The 21,508-nt window shown below is 40.2% G+C and overlaps 1 protein-coding gene across 12 annotated transcripts in view; it reads left to right on the forward strand.

The window, feature by feature from the left end:
• The window catches only part of obsl1b (obscurin like cytoskeletal adaptor 1b), a 44,954-nt gene that overhangs the window by 21,541 nt on the left and 1,905 nt on the right, over positions 1-21,508 (forward strand). For 10 of the 12 annotated variants that reach the window (XM_033617964.2, XM_033617965.2, XM_033617970.2 and 7 more), the window contains 18 exons: positions 799-1,065; positions 1,507-1,782; positions 1,880-2,152; positions 3,824-4,099; positions 4,190-4,465; positions 4,756-5,031; positions 5,115-5,390; positions 5,509-5,778; positions 5,887-6,153; positions 6,241-6,510; positions 6,743-7,009; positions 8,086-8,352; positions 9,017-9,129; positions 11,058-11,211; positions 14,539-14,700; positions 14,823-14,927; positions 15,330-15,596; positions 17,348-17,617. In XM_033617964.2, coding sequence (XP_033473855.2) covers positions 799-1,065; positions 1,507-1,782; positions 1,880-2,152; positions 3,824-4,099; positions 4,190-4,465; positions 4,756-5,031; positions 5,115-5,390; positions 5,509-5,778; positions 5,887-6,153; positions 6,241-6,510; positions 6,743-7,009; positions 8,086-8,352; positions 9,017-9,129; positions 11,058-11,211; positions 14,539-14,700; positions 14,823-14,927; positions 15,330-15,596; positions 17,348-17,617 — 4,332 coding nt within the window. The remainder of the gene's footprint in view (positions 1-798; positions 1,066-1,506; positions 1,783-1,879; positions 2,153-3,823; positions 4,100-4,189; positions 4,466-4,755; positions 5,032-5,114; positions 5,391-5,508; positions 5,779-5,886; positions 6,154-6,240; positions 6,511-6,742; positions 7,010-8,085; positions 8,353-9,016; positions 9,130-11,057; positions 11,212-14,538; positions 14,701-14,822; positions 14,928-15,329; positions 15,597-17,347; positions 17,618-21,508) is intronic. The other 2 variants (XM_033617966.2, XM_033617969.2) reach the window with 1 other exon arrangement.

A 21,508-nucleotide genomic window follows, 5' to 3' on the forward strand; every position in this document is an offset into this window, starting at 1 on the left:
TTTTAGCACTTTACTGACTTATTATTTACTGTTTTTTGGATTTATAAAGCTGCTGCACACTGTTTACATAAATTTTAGCTAAATAGCTGAATAGGCCCATTCATGTTAACGTCATATTCCAACTCTGCTAGGACACCAGAGAATATCCATGTCTTTTCTTGTAAATCTATGACTTTAATCTCTGAAGTTTTTTCTCAGAGTATAATCCCCCTCCCCCAGCTTTTTTCCCCCTACAATGACTGCAATACACCATTGTACATTTGTTCTGTGTCTGCTGGGTGTCAAAACAGGCAGATGTTTGCCACAAATTTGTAAGGAGTTACTGGGTGAAAGAGTTCATGGTCATTTAACTGCTCAGTCCAGTGGTAACTGTAGTGGCCCATGGGACTCCCAATTTCTGACAGTGTCAAAATTTCACTAGTTGAATGCAAAGCACACTGTTGTCCTTGCCACTGTGTGCCTCTGCAGGGTTTATGAAGGATGAGTTGCAGATGGTGTAGACCTCCTGGTCTGAAAGGGCACTAAGGCTGTACATGTTCTGTATAAACAACTGTGACTGAATAGACAAATAGACAGATAGAGAAAAATAAATGAACTAATTTTCTTCTGGCTCACTGATTACATGTGAGTGGGCCCGTCATTCAAATTATTTTTAAGTAACTGAGGGATCTCACTGTCAACTTGTGTAGGTGAAAACTTTATCATACCAAACAATTTTAACATAGCATAGCAAATCTGATAATTATCTGGTTACTGTTCAATGAATTGAAATTCCTATAGCACCAATTTGATTCTCAGCTGTTCCAGAGGCTGAGGAGAGCAAATCTGTTGAAGCAGGCAGCCCAGTCAGACTGCAGTATGAGATCTCAGACCCCACAAGCCAGACCTGCTGGTATGAGGATGGAATAAAACGCTCGCCAAAATCGGGAATAAACATCGATTCAGAGGGCAATAAGAGGACACTGGTTATGAAGTCGACCACGTCTTCATGCTCTGGAGTATACAGTTGTAAAACTGATGATGATGATGATTCAGATTTCAACGATTTCTGTGTGGAGGTGAAAGGTGATATGCTGAGCTTTTTCTTGGCAAGATGTTGTCATGGTAGAATCTCATACACCTTCATGATCTCTAATATCTAAGGAGTAAGCAGAACCTGATCATCATCTGATTCATCTTAGCTGATTTCCTTCTAAATATCCTAATTTCATTAAACATGCTTTTCATATACGTGCTTCACACTTAATAGCATGTATTTTGATGAGTCATACTCTTTTTTCACACACCTATGGATTGCATTAAATCAATGCACTGCTTCATTTTTTCCACTTTGGTCCAAAAGTGGATTAACACCCAATGATTATAATCATGTGTAGGAGCTGTCATCTAGAAAGGCTTGAGATCAGCATGTCTTAGCTGTTTAAATCTGGCCTTAATACTACTGCATGCTTGAGCATTGACAACGAATGCTACGTTCTTACTTCTTTTGTGTATTGTCTTCTGCAGCACCACCGGTAACGTTTGCTGATATCCCAGAGGAAGACCTTTTCAAGAGTGTTGTGGAACAAGAACAGCTTGTTCTGTCATGTGAAGTATCAAGGACTGATGGTGTTGTCCAGTGGTATAAAGATGGAATTGAAATGCAACCAAGCAACAATATCACAATGCAAGCAGAGGGCACCAGAAGGAATTTGACAGTACATTCAACCCAACTGTCTGACACAGGCACATACACATGCCGTGCTGGAGACAACATTCTAATGTACAAGGTTACCATACGAGGTAATAAGATAGCTCATGAAAACTTCTCTAAAAATATGTTGCATAAAATCTGCTCCCCCACTCACAGTTATCAATTTCATGTATTCTTCTTCCAAAGAACCTCCGGTGTTGATAATCTACCCCAAGGAGGATGTCCACCTGGACCGTCATGTCCCTGAGGAAATTATTCTGAGCTGTGAATTGTCTCGTCCAAATGGTGTTGTCAGCTGGTACAAAGACGGCCAAAAGCTGCAGGAGAGTGAGAACATCAAGCTCAAGGTTGAGGGCCCTTATCGACGGCTGAAGATTGTTTCTAGTGGAGTCGAAGATTCTGGAGAATACGTCTGTGATACAGCTGACGCTTCAATTTTCTTTCACCTTAGTATTACAGGTAAAATCCCTGATAATACATACAGCGTATTGCACATTTTTATATATGTTGGTATCTTGGTGCCATGCCATAGTACCAAAAGGCTAATCATTTCAAAAACCATGACAGTCAGAAAAATGTCCCACTGGACTGAAAGCCTGATATCCCAAAAACAAACGGACATTGCTCTGGTTGCCCAGTTCTCTGAAGATACATACTCCCAGCAGTTAGAAAGATTCACAGCCTCTAATAAGTAGGCCCTGTCTCCTAATATTAACCACTGCCTTTCACCGGTTGATTGGGTGCATCAGTGTAGGCCTAAATATATATAGCTGTTGGAACTGACATCTGGTAACTTACCAACTACACCACATGGCAGCAACAAACAAAAGACCTCCATTCTGACAAACACTTACCCATGTATGTCCATGAAGACACATGATTTGCTTGTTTTTAAGGGATTAAGCCCTTACTACAATTTTAGTATCACTACTGCATAGAATGGTACATAATGCCAACCAGAGAAGGTTTTTTTTTTAATTAAACATCTGTCTGTAAGATCTGACAGCCTAGCTTCTTCAATATATATATTTTTTTTAATGGTCAAGGCATGACCTGCCCTGCTCTGCCTCTGATTGGCTTACCCTGATATTCTTACCCTAACCCATGTCACTCTGCATGCCTAAACCTAACCAACCTAACCAACAAAGGCAACAAGCAAGTACTAGCCAGTCAGAGGCAGATTAGGAGGTATGATGCCTTTGGTAGGAAGGTCTGATGGCGTCATTCTGCATAATAATTAGCCACGTGTTTCTGTTTGAGGAAGTGGGCAATACTGTTTTCGATGGAACTGGTTTGACACAATGTGCATTTGTTTTTAGGATACCAGGCTGTCGAACAAGTGGGCCTTTGGTCTACTGGGACATTTTTCGGACTGCTGGGGATTCGGGATTAGTCGTCAGAACAATGGGCAGTCTCAGAATTGGAACATCATAAAGCAGGAGTAGATCTAAGGCATCAGTGTGCTTCAAACCAACAATTTTGTCCAGTGTGTTGTCTAAACATGTCTAATGGCAAAAGTGTTTATCCTTGTTCTGAATGGCCACAGTCAAAGGTTCACTGAAAAGCCAAGCATCATAAAAAGGGACGAGACATTATGAATTGTGCAAATGGGGATAATGGCACACACTTTCACACAGTCTCTCAATGGCATTTGTGATGTTTCATTTAGTTGTAGACACAAAAACAAACTAATAGTTATATGAAGACTGAAAAAAGAGAGCTTGGGTGACACATTCTAATAAAGTTCAGATCTTGCTAGTTGCCTACCCCCACACACCTGGCTAATTGCTATGTGAAGTGGGCATGCTTGTTAAGTATTGAAAAGTTTGGAAAGAAAATTGTCGACGCAGCCCAATCAATTCTGATGTTCAAAAGGGGGAGGATGTTTCAGGGGCTTTTTGATGATTGGACAAGTGCCTTGCAACACTGCCAAAGTTAGGGGTAAACGGAATCATTCAGGATCAAAGATGTACGCAAAGACAGTTCTGTAAGTGATGCATTAGCCTGACACCTAGATAACAATGCAGATGTCTTGTAGCATTCATTAAACTAATGACTGATGGCTAAAGTGGATGATTACACCCCTCTATCTGTCTATCTATCTATCCATCCATCCATCCATCCATCCAGAACCTCCAGTGCGGATTGTGTCCCCAAGTCAGTCCCAGATGGAACTCTGCCAGCAAACCTCTGAGAGGATGGTATTGAGCTGTGAGATCTCACGGCCCAATGCAGTGGTACGCTGGTATAGAGACGGACTTGAAGTGGAGGAGAATGACAACCTTATCTTAGAGGTCGATGGTGTCTACAGAAGACTCATTATACCTGAAACTACCGTCAGAGATTCCGCCGAATACGTCTGTGATACTGCAGATGACTCTGTCACATTCTTTGTCAACATAGCAGGTAAAGGAAGAATAAAAAAGTGGGCCATCTGAAGTGTGTTGCTCTGTCCGTGTTTATCCATTTCTAACATGACATTTTCTAAATGCACAGAGCCTCCTGTTCGCTTTGTACGTCCAAGGAAGATGGCATGTAGAGTTGACAAAATGGCTGGGGAGACTCTGGTTCTTGACTGTGAGGTTTCTAGATCAAATGCCGAAGTCACCTGGAAGAAAAATGGGGAAGAGGTAGAAGACTCCAGAAATATCACCATCCTTGAGGATGGTGTCATGCGCCAATTAACTGTTCACTCACTAACAGTGGAGGATGCTGGGCAATACGTCTGTGATGCAAAGGATGATGTGATGGATTTTTACGTAAACGTGCAAGGTAGGTTATTGTGGTTAAAGCTATAACTCTGAAATAATATGGAGCCCCATAAATCCTGAAAGATGACTGTTTTGTAATCTTCTGTCTTTACAAGTTCTGTATATTTTGCACTCAAGATCAGGACTTAGCCAACAGAGAGACAATGCAAATTTAAACCAGATCATTGATTTCATCCAGATACTACAATAACTTTTGGGCACAATATATTTCGATATTTTCTTTGTCAGTAAAATGCATAAAAAGGTTTTTCTGTTCCATTACAAATTTGGTTCTTTTTTGTTCATTTTCAGAGTTGCCTGTAAAAATTATTGGAAAAACTGATGCAAAAACTGAAAAGCAGTTCTTGGTATCAGATGACATTATTCTAGTGTGTGAACTGTCAAGATCCAGTGCCTCAGTCAGTTGGTACAAAGACAATCAGCTAATTGATGACACTGAGCGATACTGCAGTGAGGAACAAGGTGTTTTCCGATCACTGGTTGTCCTAAATGCTGGGCTTGAAGATTCAGGAGAGTACACCTGTGATGCGGTGGATGATAGGATGGTCTTCTACATCACTGTCAAAGGTAATCATGTTATAAAGCAATATAAATGTTATCTGTCTTTCCTTCACTCTGGAGGAAAATAATGCAATGCCTTTTATGTTCAGAGCCTCCAGTACAGATCATTGGAAACTCAGGCCACCCAGAGCATCATATCCTGGTAGCAGGGGATGATCTTATTTTGGAGTGTGAGGTGTCTCGGCCAAATGCCACCGTTCAGTGGTTATGGAATGGCAAGACGCTGAAACCAGACACTCGTATAAAAATTGACAGCTATGATGTTGTGAGGAAGCTTGTTCTCTCTGGACTTCAGCCATCAGACTCTGGAAAATACGTTTGTGATGCCTTTGATGATAAATTGACAACAATTGTTGAGGTCCAAGGTAGGATTTAGATTACTTTGAAACACGTTTTAGATTTCATTTCTCATGAACTTACTGTTTCATGAACATGAACATGCAATTTACAAGCAGCTTCTTTGCAAATCTATTTTTTTCTCAGAGCTACCAGCAGTGTTTGAGAATAAAAAAGCAAATAATAATGTCTCAGCCTATGAAAATGAGAGTGTTACGCTGTGTGCCGTTGTGAGCCGGGAAAGATCTAATGTTCGGTGGCTGAAAGATGGCCAACTATTGAACGGGGACAACATTCACATCTCCAGTGAGGGTAATACCCACAAGCTCACCATTAATCCCCTGCAGCTGTCAGATTCTGGAGAATATGTCTGTGACGTAAAGACAGATGAGATGTATTTCAGTCTTTTAGTCAAAGGTAAGAATTTGGCACTCCAAAGCAAAATGTGACCTCTACTTCCAAATACACATTTACTTTTACAGAATAAACATCTCTGGACCTGTATTTCTTTATTCTGCTCATCAGAAATGAAGGTGAAATTTGTCAGACCACTGGAGAACGTAGTGTCTCTGAAGGGCAGCAGCCTTATATTACGATGTGAGATCAACAAGCCCAAAGGAGATGTCCAGTGGCTCAAAGACGGCCAAGAAATCTCTCCAAGCCGTCGGCACACAATACGGGCACAAGGTCGAGAGCGAAGCTTTACCATCCACCAACTGGTGGAAGAAGATGCTGGAGAATATACTTGTGAATCCACAGATGACAGGACGTCAGCAACTGTCACTGTAGAAAGTAAGTCAGCTAAAATCACATAACATTAATGCAGGTCAGGGAAAAATAATGTAATGATTCTAATTCAGCTGAATGCTTTGCCCACAGCTCCTCGTGTTGTTGAGTTCATAGCAGAGCTTCGTAACATCACGGTCCGCGAAGGAGAAGATGCAGTATTTAAGTGTGTGGTTTCACCAGAGGACACTCGGTTGGTGTGGCGCTTAAATGGCAAGCAAGTAGCCCTGAATGAGCGCACTGTCATTTCAAGTAATGGACTATGCCACATGCTCTGCATCCACAACTGCATGGTTTCAGATAGCGGCAGAGTGACAGCTGATGCAGAGGGGTTGGTATCAGAGGCAGAGCTCCAGATTCAAGGTGAGCTGTTGTCTCAACCATTAACACTATGTTCACAAGTGTATTCCATATTGAATCATATAAGTTAAAACATATTAGAACCATTTACTGTACAATAACATCATATCTCTCTGGCAGTTATGACAATATATTTAACTGTGGGCCAGCATACACACAGTGTAATCATATAAAGTCCCTAATTCTTCGACATGAAAGATGTTGCTATCTAATAATTCCTTAAATTCTGTTTTAGAGCAACAGGTGATGTTCACCAAGAAAATGACACCAGTTAATGCTGAAGAGTACAGTGAGGCTTCTCTAGAGGTGGAGGTGAGTCTGGATTCAGGAGAGGTTCAGTGGATGAGGCAAGGTGTCCTGATCCACCCTGGAACCAAGTACACCCTGAAACACAAAGGCCGAAAACACAGTCTCACCATCAACAAACTGGCCATGTCTGACCGGGGCACCTACAGCTGTGAAACCCTTCATGACCGCACGCAAGCACAGCTCACAGTGGAACGTGAGTATGCACGTGTTCTCACTATGCCCTGTTGTTGTTTGTTTACCGCCGTTGCCGATGACTCCACCTCTTGCACACCCTCTATCACTGCTTCTTGTGAAGGCAATGCTTAATTAACTGAGTAAGAGTAATTTGAGTGACTGGGGACCAGGGTAGCACTTGTACTGGAACATGATGGCAACCAACAGGTGACAGCCTTACAGCCCAAGCTGACTTTCAGTCCAGGATTGACACAGGATCAATCGAGCCCTGATGATTTCATTAACTCTGTCAAAGGCAAATCAGATTACAGTTTTAAGGGAAGTGCTTGATAAATAACAAGTGAAGATACTATGGTTCAATGACTAGTATTACAATTTGCAAACAAAGTACTTGTCCTATGAACCTCCACCACTTAAACTTCTTGAAAGCAGCAAATTTGACACACCATAAAAGTGGCATCTTGTAGTGATTAAGACGTACTTATGCTTGTTTTTCTTTGTGCATGCTTCTTGTATTTCTTAGGCCTATGAGCCACAGGCCAGTGGGTGAATTAAAGGCTGTTCTTTCAACACTAGTGTGGGTGGGAAGGGGAAAGTCAGGACTTCAGGCTGCTGTTGGCACCTCCTATGAATTTGGATCTCCTCTCATTGCATCTAAATTTACACCCTGGCCTTCAAAACTAAGGTTGCTGTCATCAGGTCTCCAAAATAAACACTCCTTTTTTTTCCACAGGGAATGCTTGTCTGTGTTAGAATAAGTGAAAAATGTTGGCAGTTTCAAAGCCGGCTTTTGTGTAAAGCCCCATACTCAAATGACTAAACTATCGGCTTGTCAATGTGTGCCAGCTCGTATTGTTTAACTGCAGACATACAGAATGGACTCCAAGCCTATTCTGTAACAGAGAATGGACGCTGTGTCTGCGCAGTGTTAAAGTGGAATGAAAATGCTTGTTACCAAGGCCATGTTTCAAATAAAACCTTTGTTTAACTATTATTACACAAAAATGCCCACAAGGTAGAAAGTTAAATGTGTACTCAAGCTTGTGGGAGTAGTACAGTGATGTCTTTTACACAGCTCTGCCTTTGTCTTCACAGCTCGAAAGATCACAATCAAGAGAGGGCTGACTGACGTTAAAACCACAGAGAGAGAAACGGCATCTTTTGAGGTGGAGCTCTCCCATCCCAATGTCACAGGCACCTGGACGAGAAACGCAATCCAGCTTAAGCCGACAAATCACTTCCGTATGAGTGCCAAAGGAAAAGTCCACAGCCTCACTATCTCTAACCTATCAGTTGAAGACACTGGCACCTTTATGTTCTGTGTTGAGAATCTGAAGACAGCTGCAAGGCTTGTTGTGAAGGGTAGGTAATTTAGGAAAAGAGGCTTTGCCGATGTTTGATTTCTCCATAAATGTAACAGTATCATTCTGCATGGTCTAATGTAAAAAAGTAACTAATATGAGGAAATGTACTTTGCACAAGGTGGCTGTAAGTAATCTACATGGTCTACTTTGTAACTTTTAAACTCACAAACCCTGTACAGTAGACTGCAGTACTACCAAAACAAGACTTTACTGTACTAATTTTGTTGTGACCTCAGGCTGGTAGCTAAAGTGGTCCACTCAGAGTAGACCGGATGCCAACGAGTTGAGGCATGATAATAGAATAGAGTGACGGCTCTACTTCTGTTGGCTTTATCTGGGCTCACGTTACAAACACAAAGTAGCCTAGCATAACCCAGTGAAAAGCGGTAGCTCTGTTCACTCTTATCTGTCAGGTGCTAGTTTAACCCCATGCTGTAAAATAATCCACTCCAAGCTAAGTCACTAAGTATGCATCATCCCTTTGAGCTAGTGGTTAAAACTCTGGTGATGACAATTGGATGAAAATCTCACTGCTGTAAATTAGTCCACATAACTGTATCCCTGCTTTAATTCTGGGAAGCAACACACACACTTGGTGCCTTGTTTGGAGAAAATTAAGAAATACTTTTCTTGACTAACTCAGCATGCTTTGTCTCCACCAGAGCCCCCAGTGACCATTCTCAGAAAGCTGGAAGACCAGAAATTCCCTGACGGGGCAGTAATCTCTCTTGAGTGTGAGCTGTCAAGACACAATGTCGATGTGAAATGGATAAAGGCAAGTGTCAGATTTTTGTTTTCCTTTTTAAACAGCGATATTTAAAACTTTCTACAAAACTCCAGAGCCAAAACATTCTATGATAAAGTGTAATGTTAAAATATGTTTTCACCTATAACAGAAAAGCGTCAAAAAAACATACATAGCCAAAGTAGCAACCCTGGCTGAATGGTGGTTTAACTCTGCAACTTGATGGTTCCCAAAAGCTTTACTGGTAATATTGTTGCCCAAAAAACTACTGGTGGAACTCATCATACAATATTATCTCAATACTTTTGTCACAATTAAATATTATTGTGATTTAAAACATTTTGCTACATGCTGAGCATTGCATGAACATATATTATGATATTTTGCAATTTATTACTTTTTTTTCAACTGTAAATTATATCCCCAAAGGAAACAATTGACCACATCTGTTGAATCAAATGGTAAAGTGTGTCACTTCAGTCATTTTTATCACATCAAAATGTATCTAGTGGACTGAAAAAGAAACTGATTTTTATTATTTTGGCATGCCACAAAAAGGTTTAATTTGTATTTGCAATATTGCAAATTTATATAATAAAACATTGATACTTGGCATCTGTGTAATTACACGTGAAATATTGCAATACTACACTGTATCAACTTTCCCCAACCCCTACCAAAATACATGCTGTGAACACACTGTAAGAACTATGGAGAAAACAAAATATTACCATTTTTTACTTGACAAAATAACAAGCTCTGACACAGTGCTGCAGGTAAGCATGTTTAGGGTTTTTCTCAACTGCAATCAACATAAAGCATTACAAAAATAGTCAGTGAAAATCACACAGAAAATGAAGTTCCAACCATCCCAACTGAAGCATGCTTTAACCCGTAAACTGTTACTGCAATTCTACCTGTAGGTTAGCAAAGCCAAGGAATGCTAATTGCTTGTTTACATGACTGTAATCACAGTACATTGAACCCACATAGCACCCTTGCGAGCTTAAACACACAAAGTCACTCTTCTACTGAGCAAAACTACAAAAATACATGAGAAAGTGACTCGTTATCAATCACAGTATAAAACTAATTACTGACAAAACCTTGTGTCCTTATCAGCTAGGTGCTGAACAAAACACAAGGTACAACACCCTCCTTCTTATGAAAGACACACCTTCCTCTTTACAGTGCGTCTTTTTCTCTCACTGGCCTTGCTAAGCACCTGAATTTATAATATAGCCCACGTGACAAAATCGATACAGCCTTAGAAAAAGACCTACAAAATGAACAAGTATGAAAACAACAGATTATGAAATGTATGCAGGACCATATCTAACGCCCTAAAGATCACAAGTGGAAGACACTCTCTAAACAGCTGATATGTTTGTTGATGCAATTCAGATAACCACCAAACAACAATTTGAAAATTGTAAATCAGTTTTTGAGCTCAAGCCTGAAGAAAAAAAAGTCTGCTCTTGATCAACTTTGTGTTGATCAATATGGAAAACCCCCAAACATATTTCACTCAATAGAGGATATAAGGGTATGTGACACTGTGTGGGATGGTGGCGCCACCTTGTGAGCTTAACGTGCTGTTAACTTTATTACCATAGTATATTCACTCAGTCTAAAATCAAAACAGTTTACCATGTCTGGGTTTGTGAATGGAAGAAGTGCATCTGGATCTGTAATCTAGCCTTGGGTTACAGTCATATGGATCTATGTTGTTTGTCATGATTATTTTATTCATATGTTGTTGCTTGACCACCATAGCAGGCACAAGTAACACAGCATGATCCTCACAATATGGCACCCTGTCCAAAAAAATGTACACAGCTTGACTTCAACTTCACATCCTCTGTTAGAGAATGCATCACATATAGGTCCAGCTGTTCGGAGATTATTACTTGTACTTTAAATTGAATCAGTGTTTTTTATTTTTTGATCCCTTTCAGAATGGGTTTGAGGTGAAGCCAAGCAAGGACTTGCGCATTTATGCAATGGGAAGGAAACGGTTTCTCCAGATCATGAAATGTCATGTCAGTGATTCTGGCATGTACACCTGTGATGCTGGAGATGCTACTACATCCTGCACTGTGGAGGTCTACGGTAAAGTCTTTTACTGTAAACAGACAAGGCCTCAGGTTCCAGGGTGATGTGATACAGTGGTATGAGTTGGCTGAAGATGTGTAATATTATTCCACAGAACTTGACAATCAATGGGTGGGAAAGTACCAAAACAATGACAACCCAGACTGAGGTCTAGACTACAACAAACCAAAGGAATTAAAGGGGAATACCAACTAAATTAAAAATTCCAATATATTATTTCCATGGCTGAGGACAGATCAATCAATACTTCTGAGCATGAGCTACTCTCTCTTAAAGCAAACCAGAGAAGTAAATCTTAAACTTGTGATGTCATTGTGTATAAAGTCTGGAGCTGCTCCATAGATTCTGTGGACACACAGAATGTTCATTTCCTTTTTTATACCCAAATGAGCTTTATTCTGTAGTGTCCCAGGAATGAGTAATAAAACCCAGATGTAACTTAGCATTTTACCATTCCTGGTTCCCTCATCTCCAAGTCAGTGGGTGTTTTTGAATAGGTCATTGGTTCGATACCTAAAACAAGGTCTGTGGTTAACACAAGCGTAGGAGACTTTCACATTCACACCACTACAACATAAAATACATCAGTAAATACCCCACTAGTGAATTTTGAAGCTTTTACATGTCTTAAAAAAGGCAGTTGCTAACAAGTTGCTAAATGAGACTACAGAACATTATCATGCCAAATACGGCTTTACAGCTTTGTTGTGGTGACGACGTGAAGTCATGCGACCGTGGAAAGGTTTGTTTATAGCCTAACGTTAGCTTTTGACTTCTGCTGATTGAATTTAGGCTTCAAAAATCACAAAAGTGGAAGAAGTGAAGATTATCTTGCTGAACAAAACATGCAAGTATCATAAACTTTTTTTCCACATAGTTTATTTCTCTCAGTAATTCAAAACTAGTCCATGCCCATTGGTAGCTTTGTCACCTTCTACCTGTGCCAATCCTCAATGCCTATGTGCAGTTTCACATAGATTGACCACGTCAGTGAGTAGAAAAATGTGGGACAGACAGAATAACTGACTGACAGAATGACACACTGACAGTTTCCGTGATTATGTACAGCATACCATACCATGACTTAGTCATACCAAAAATTAGGAAAAAAAAACAAACATTGGGCCACAGGGGGAGCCACAGCGATCGGTCCCATTTTAGCCATTTTTAAGCATTTTTCTGTTGTTATAGCGCCACCCAGTTGCCAATTAGAGTTAAATTTCTCCAGTCACCTTGAGGCGTCCTGTTCTACATATCTGCCAAGTTTAGTAAAAATCGATAGGGCGGTTAGGCCTAGATAAGAAATTAGCTCTCTAGCGCCCCCATTTTGTTTGATCGGGTCAATAATGGAGGGTTCCCCTCAGATTATGTGTGGTCATATGCCTACAAAGTTGCGTGGTGATCGGTGAAACCCTTGAGATGTTATACACCTTTATGTGATGAGCCACGCCCTCCGCAATATTCATTGCCTTATAGAAGCTCAGTTTTAGTAAGTTTTCCAACTTTTGCCAAGAGGGAACTTTAGATATTGGTCCCTAGATTATGTTCACTGAGTTTAATGCAGATCGGTCAAACTTCCTAGGAAGTGTTTTTCAGGAAATTCAAAATGGCGGAAAATCTATATAACCGGAAGTTATGGGTTCTTGAGGCAAATTTGTTCCTCATGAGGAGAGGCATCTCTGTCTAAAGTTTCATGTCTCTACAACATACTGTGCCAAATTTCACATGGATTGACCAAGTCAGTGAGGAGAAAAAAATGGAACAGACACACAGACACACACACAGACAGAAACACCTACAGACAGAGTTTTGTCATTATATAGTAAGATCCAGTGGAAAAATCCCATTGGCTTTTTTACAAGGGAACAAGGTGACGCTAACCTCCGCATCAGCCTACAGAAAAATGTCATCCCTGGAGCACTTGTGTTCTCAGTTGTGACACAGACAATGTACCCATATACTCCAAACATTTTCCTGCAGACAACAGTGTTGTCTAAAACATCTTTCCAAATCCATGGTCTGTGGGGCAGCTCCAGACTTTATACCCTATGATATCACTGGTTTGAGTTTTAGCTTTCTAGTTGTTGGATATGGGAGAGAGTTGTTCATTTTTACCAATATTTTTGGACCATCTTAGACCATAGGATTAACATGTAGGAAATTTGAAAATGGGTGTAGTTCCCCTCTAAACACTGGGTAACTTTACTAACAATTTCTATCCAATAAGTATGTGAAACTAGAGGCCACAGAGGTATTAGCTGAGTGAGCTACACAAGCTGTATGTTCCTTTTTTTTTTTTTTTTTTTTTTTTTTTTTTTACACCTCTTTGCATCAGTAATTTGTAAAGAACTGTGGCTAACTCAGCTACAGGGCACTTAAAGAACTTTAATACATTTGATTATCTATGGGTAGGTCCTTTACTGACAAATAACATGATACGTTTCTTCATACCCTCGTCGACATTATAACTGATACTATCAGTTAGCGATAATAACTCAGAGGTTATGCCTGTTGAACCAGGGCCTGCATCACAGCCTGATATTTACTGTATAACACAAAAATGTATGTGTAATAACAGCTCTCAATGAACAGTTGTAGGCTGTAGTGCAGTTCTATACATTTACAGTATTTTAGGAAGTGAAAAGGGAATCATATATATAATCTCATATATATATATATATATACATATATATATATATATATATATATATATACATATATATATATATATATTTATTACTGTTGATATTGTTAAAGGGATAGTGCACCCAAAAATGAAAATTCAGCCATTATCTACTCACCCATATGCTGATGGAGGCTCAGTTGAAGTTTTAGAATCCTCACATCACTTGCGGAGATCCCAGGGGAGAGTGGGTAGCAACACAACTCCACCTAATGGAGGCTTATGGCGCCCCAGATTCAAACGTTGAAAAACACATAATTGAAACCACAAAATATCTCCATACTGCTCGTCCGTAGTGATCCAAGTGTCCTGAAGTCCCGACATAAAAAGTTGTTTAGAAAAATGTCATTTGAACTCTGTTTTGGATCACTATGGACAAGCAGTATGGAGATATTTTGTGGTTTCAATTATGTGTCCTTGGACATTTTAATCTGGGGCACCGTAAGCCTCCATTAGGTGGAGTTGTGTTAACCCTACCCCCTCTCCCCTTGGATCTCTGCAAGTGTTGTGAGAACTCTAAAACTTCACCTGGTCCTCCCTCAGCATATGGGTGAGTAGATAATGGCTGAATTTACATTTTTGGGTGCACTATCCCTTTAAGAGCCAGGTGCCCATTTTAATCCTAAATATCCTCTTTGCAGAGCGTGAGCTGCAGATCCTGCAGGGCCTGGAGGACCTGGACATCCAGGAGGATCAGAACGCAGTGTTTGTGTGTGAGGTCTCAGTGCCGGATGTGCCAGGAGAATGGTACAAAAATGGGGAGAGGATACAACCCACCAGCACCATCAAGATCCGGCAGGAAGGTCAGCCTCAAAATTTCAAACACGCATTTCATAGTTCCTGCTCAGCTCTGCTGATGATGTGAAGCTTATAAACAGTGTTATCTGGCTTATTATTGACTTTGTCTATTGTATCCTTGTTTTAGGGACCAAACATTTTCTTCTTATGTGCAATGTACGAGCAGAGGACTCTGGAGAGATCAAGTTTATCACCAGACATGTTGAATGTATCGCTTACCTGGAGGTGGAAGGTATAATGAAAAATACTAGGTGTTTAGAATCAAATATGGATACATTTCTGAAAATTAACGTTATAGACAGTTACTGTTCATTAATATTTAGCAGTGTATTAGGGTTTGCTCAGAGAGCATGAATGTTTGTAGAGCCAATTCAGTGATGTATGTGAGCTATGAGTTCGCTTGTTGCTTTAACATTTTTAATATTAGATTTACACCAAACACATTGTCTGTGGTTTTCAAACTTCAAGCACTTAAAACTGTTTTAATTTTTATGTCCATATTACAGTGAGGTCAAACAGGGTAAATTTATTTCTTGATTTGTCGAGCTTATCTTGTTGGACATACATTAGGTCTTTTATCAATGGTCTATTCTGATTAATTTAATTTGCTTAATTTGCCCTTTGTCCTTTTTAGAGCTTCCTGTCAACATTGTGAAACCTCTGCAGGATACGACCGCCCTTGAGAAGAGCCGTGTGCTCCTGGACTGCACTGTGTCTAATCCCAGATGTAGTATCCGCTGGTACAAAGGCGCCAATGTCATCCTGCCCTCTGAGCGCTTTGAGATCTGCAGTGAAGGCTGTTATCGCAAACTGATCATCCAGCAGGTGGTGCTAGATGATGAGGGCATGTACAGTGTGCAGGTTGGAGAGTATACATGCTCTGCAAAACTGACTGTAGTGGGTAAGAGAGTTCATGATCCATGTCAAGTATTGCATAATTTACTGCCAAACTTTTTTTTTTCACTATTATTGTACAATATAGTCAGTGTTATAGGATCTAACCCAGTGCAGAAAAACAATTAATTTAAGGGTATGCGTCCACATAGCATTTTTCTGAAGCAGGAAAGCGGTGGCAGGGCGCTGAGGAGCACTTAATCTCCCAATGCTTTCTCTTTTAAATGATGAGCTCCACATGGATATGTTTCAACAATACCTTGAGACTAACATTAGCTAGCTACTACACAAAGCAACTGCTTATAAAAGCCCAACACTCACCAGCAACATCCAGTGTCCTCCGACCATCTGCTCCCAAAACATGAGCTTTTCTGTCTTTGTTGTGACAGCAGACAGAAGCAACAGTAACATCACTGGTGCCCTTCTCAAAAGCACTCAAAAGCAGCCGCACAAAAAAGACGTGGCGCTCTGAAAAAAGATGCTGCGTGAAGCGCTTTTTCTCGGGGTGGCTAATTGCTGCCGTATGCACGCTTTCCTTATTGGGAACAACTGAACCAAAAAACCTACTATGTGGACATAGGCCCTGACTTTAAATACTCAAATAACAAAAACAAACAAACAAAAATTAAGCTTTACAAAGCGCTACTGCTTAGTGGGATTGAACAAGTATACTGAACTACTGCTCTTGTTGTTGTTGGTGTGTGTGTAGTATCGATTATTCTACACCAAGTACAGGCAGTAGTGACAAATGCCAGGACCTCAGCTGTCATAGCTCAACAGCAATGCTTCCTCTCTATTGTGGTGCAACAGAGGGAGCTGAGGATCTCATACAAAATCTCATAGCTCCCCCTACTGGCCAGGCAAAGCTAATACATGTATTTTCTTCTATTGTAATGTGATAACATAGAATGTTCCCCTTATTTTCACATGCCCATTTTCCTTTCACTCTTGCCTCGTTCAAATTCAAAGCCACCAGCTATCCTTAAATTTTTTTTAAGTTATATTTTGTTGTTCTAATTAAAGAACACTTGTTGGGTTGAAGGTTTGAAAGGTGGCTTCTAGTGGAGGGTATACATGGGTATACAGGATATACTCACCTCTTTTTTCTCACTGTTTACAGTATACCCACCTATCAGCCAAAAAGCCATTGGAATATATAGGAGATCTCCACTTCCTCCTCGGTTACTTACCACTCCACCTAGCAGTACACACACCTCATCAACTACCACTATACTGTATTTATATTTAATTGCAGGCCTATTTCAACCCTTTGGAGACTGAAACTGTTATAGATAGATAGATTTTCTTAAGTGTCCCACAAGCATAGCACTTAACACGCCAAATGATGACATATCCGAGCAACCAAACCTGACCCTATAAATAAGGTCAGCCCTTTTTTGGTGTGTCTCAGTAGAATAATTAGAAATGTTATTAAAATGTATCCAAATGTCTGTGGTGTAAAAGACCTATCAACTGTATATGCCAGGGTAAGACATGTAGTGACTGCACCAAAAGCCCAGAAATAAAGGGAGTAAAAGACGAATTCAAGGGGTTCAAGGGGTTACCTAGGAAAGATCTACCACCACTCACCACTTCATACAAGAAATTAAAAAGCTTTCAATAATTTGATAAAGGCTGACTGAAAGACTCATGAGACTCAACATTGACTAGGAGGCAACCTTGCTTAAGATATGTATCTATTATAATACATGTGTGTTGTTACCTAACAGCTTTCCCTCTCTTTTTGCACTGACTCAGCCCAGTCACAGTTAATGGTCAGAGAGCTAAAGGATGTGGAGGTCATGGCCCCTGATGAAGCTTGCTTTGAGTGTGAGGTTGCAGTCCCTGTCCCCAAAGCTCCTGTGTGGAGTCTGAATGGAGAGCCTTTGCAGCCGAGCTCTCAGGTACTCATGGAGAAGATGGGCACGGTCCACAGGCTGACCCTCAGACAAACCTCCCCGGACATGAATGGAGTGGTGGAGTTCACCTTCGGGAAAGCAAAGAGCAGTGCCCAGCTCCAGGTTCTAAGTGAGTAAAAGAAGTAGCAGTGTACTTGACATTCATTTTTCAACATATTTGTATTTTAACTGTATTTGGATTGCCTGTGCATGCAGTTATTAATTATAAATATACAACCACCGGAAAAGAGACAAAACTCAGACAATTAAACAAAACTGGCTGATAATAAATACACCGTGGCAGCACACAAAGCAGTTAAACGACAATACTTAATTACTGCAGCCCAACACTTTTTATAGAATCACAGCACAGTAAAAAATCATCAAGACAGACAACATGGATCTCTCTAAACAATATAGACTTCTAAGCAGCTGCAGCCACAAACATACTACATATTAAAGCAAAGAAAAAATCTGCTAAGCCTAGCGCGCGTGCACACACACACACCTAATGCTATACATTGCGAGGCAACGCAGTGGTCATTTAAGTTCTCATCTGTACAGTGACTTCATAGAGTTAGTTGTACTCACTTCATTCATTCTTAACATCATTCTGTGAGTCTTATGTACTGCAAAGTCCGCCTCAGTCTGCTCTAGGTCAAACTTCTTGACTAGTTCATTTGAAATCCATAATACAACCAGTACACTAGTGATGCGTGGGTCGACCCACAGCCAGCAGGTCATGCCATTTGGGAGGTTTGAGTAAGCTTGTTGGAAGATATCGTGTGTTTCAGGCAGGTGGGTCGAACTTACAGAAACATTGTGCAATAATCCAATTTTCATCTCCTCTTGTCCTCCCTCTGTCTCTGTCTCTGTCTCTGTCGCTCTCACACAGCAAGTAGCTTCATAATCAGCTACTGTGCTCAGATTTATATTATTCAGCTTTTGACCAGGAAAATCTGTCGAAATGTGACATATTTAAATCTATAGGGTCACAATGTAAAAATATGTAAAAAATGTAAAAAATATTTCCCTCTGCGAATATGTAGGCAGAACACCATGTCCTAATATCAAGCAAGCATGTCTCTGTCCACACTAAATCCATTAAATATGCACTTCTGTAACATCAATCAGCTGTGTGCTCAAGCTCATACTCAAAGGCCCTGACACACCAAGCTGACAGTCGGGGCTGTTGGTCAGTGTTTGCTGTCGGTGAGCATCTGTCACCCTAGTCGGGGCGGTGCGCCCTACACCATTGGTCCTCATTGGTCCCCGTTGGCTTTTTTTGGGGGGGCCAATTCAGCATGTTGAATAGGCGACAGCAGAGCCCATTTGTGAATGAACTTACTCTGACTAGCTGTTCAGCTGGATGCACAGGACGCAAAATGTAAGTGAGGAATGTAAACAAACAGCTGAAGTCAAGAGGGAGTGGGACCAAGACAAAATTGTTTCCTAAGGTCAGATTATTTTTCTTTAGCCATTAAGCCCTGTAGCAGAAACTTTTGTGATGGTTTGTGTTATTGTTCACTGGACCAGGAAAATATGCTCTATTCTTTCAGCATAAGATTATGTTGTTAATGTGCTAACTGACTAAGTAGCATCAAGACGGTCTTCCGATTTCCCTTTTTGAATGACGATTACAGACTATCGCCATCTGCTGGTGTGGAGAGTTATTTCCTCTCACGCAGGTGCAGAATGTACATGCTGGGTGGCCATTGGCTGTAGTCTTTGCGGTGTGTTCATGTGCAACTTTAAAGCTGAGACACAGCAATGTCAGGTGACACAGTAGACGGCCGTCGTTCTCTGAAGTCAGTTCAGTGTGTCTGGGCCCTAAGACATGACCACTCAAAAGATGGGGGAGTACTTGCTGTCTTCCTATGTTTGTACGTTTTAAAGCAGAACACACATTTATATTGTGATATTTACTGGAAATGACATACAATATAGGCAGCAGCATGTATGTTGTTATTAGTAATGGTCACTACCAGAAACTTTCAGCTCCTCTTTGCGGGTTTACAGGTTTGCTGGTCAGGTCTGGGTCATTGATTAAAGTATATGTTTATCGGTGGGGCAGGGCAGATTGCCTCTCATAAGGGGCCAGGTTAGTGTGGGTTTTCCGTCTCTCTCCGTCCCACTGTGCTCCTCAAATTGAATACATTTTGATCTGAATGGGGCTCTGAAGTCATATCAGGGATATGTCTGTCCCTTAATTTGATTGCACTGTTTTACTGTTCACTAAGTGCTAGACTCACCCCTGTTGCAACTTCTGTTACACACCCTCACACCCCTTTCACCCCGTGAAACTCGGCCAGTATATATAAACATTTAAAACACATATTTCTTCTTGAGTACCTGCTGAGTGCAGACTGACACCTGTCTGGAGCTCTGCCCTCCTGTGGCTGCAGACACAACAACAGCAGTTTGTTCTCTGCTGCAGCTGCTGATTCATCTCCTTTTTTCTTGTTCCACTCACACAGTTCGTCAGGACTTTTTCATGCAACTTTTGTTTTCACTCTGTAACGGAAGCATCTTGAAATGAAGCAATGTACAATACAGGAGATAAAAAGTTAAACATAAAAGGTGAAAGTAAAATTACCAATTATTTTGCAGGTTCAGATTGATAATACAACCATTGGTCAACAAATAAATTATGATGGGGATTAAAACTATATACAATGAAACTTTATTGATCATGGGAGAAGTCGCATGCTACCTGACAGTATACAAAATAATTCAAATTAGATTCACTTTTACCATCTTCATAATTAAAGTTATGCTCACAGTAACCAATAATAAAATCCATATTATTCTGAAATGGGCCACACTGCAAAATGAATACTTTTACTTCTTATACTCTAAGCATATTTTGATACCAGTAACTTTTGTTTCAGTAAAAGTACACATAACTTGTAACAGTATTTCTACGCTGTGGTATGCCTTTTTTTAACTGAAGCACAAGAAGTGAGAGCTGCTTCCAGCACTGCCTCAAGCTGAATTCAGCTGACCAGCAAGTGAAACACTGGTTTAACCCAGTGATGTAATTCAACGTATAACCACTAGATGGTGGTACTAACAAAGGCTTGAGTTTGCTCATATGACTAAAGAAACATCACAGAAAGTGGAGGTAACGGATCAATTCTATTGATGAAAGTAAATGTTTTAAACCAGTGATCATTTTTATCCATTTAGCTATTCAACAAAAAAAATGATAATAGAAGTTCCACAAAAAAGAAAGAAAGAAAAAGAAAACAACATGGATCTATCAGACTGATTGTGAATTGTAAAGATGGTGTGTTAAAGTGTGCTACACGCCTTGGCGCTGCACATGCCGCAATAAATACAACTAATGTTTTGGCTCCTGGAGTGCTACATTCTGTAAATAATATAGGGTGTTTATGGTCCTACTTATTCTGCAGGCATGTAGGTCAAGCAATATAGGCCACATACCCACAGAACCATCTCAAGCTCTTTAAATGTGTAGCAGTGTGGACTATTTTTAGTTTTATTATGTTGGCTTTAAAGGAAAGAGTATTATGTTTAATCATCTGGCTCAGATTGTAGACTGAAATGAATTTGTCGGGCTTTAAACTGAAGGTGATGCGCAGCAGAAACAGGACTCACGCTCAGCTGAGAAGATTAATAGAAATAAAAAGGTCAGATACTCTGAAGGGGATGTAAGACATAGTGGAAAACAATTAACTACATCATCTGAAGGACTGTACTGAGAAACTTAGTGTTTCTAATTTCTTCACTACACTTCAGAGGCAAATATATTACTTTGTTTGCCTACATTTATTTACTTTGAACGAGTTACAGTTTGAAATTCATAGAGAAAATCATTTCAAATATATTACCATGATGGTGTTATTGTAGGTTAAGATATTCTTGTTATTACACACTTGTTTGAAGACAGTGGTGTTGCTACTTTTACCTGAGAAAGCATTGAGTCCATATGGTGTACGGACATTGGAGGTTATCATTTTTTATTCCATTTTAGGTATTTGGTTTTCTTAAAAATCCA

This window comes from Epinephelus lanceolatus, chromosome 14 (assembly GCF_041903045.1).
Source record: "Epinephelus lanceolatus isolate andai-2023 chromosome 14, ASM4190304v1, whole genome shotgun sequence".
Taxonomy (NCBI): Eukaryota; Metazoa; Chordata; class Actinopteri; order Perciformes; family Serranidae; genus Epinephelus; species Epinephelus lanceolatus.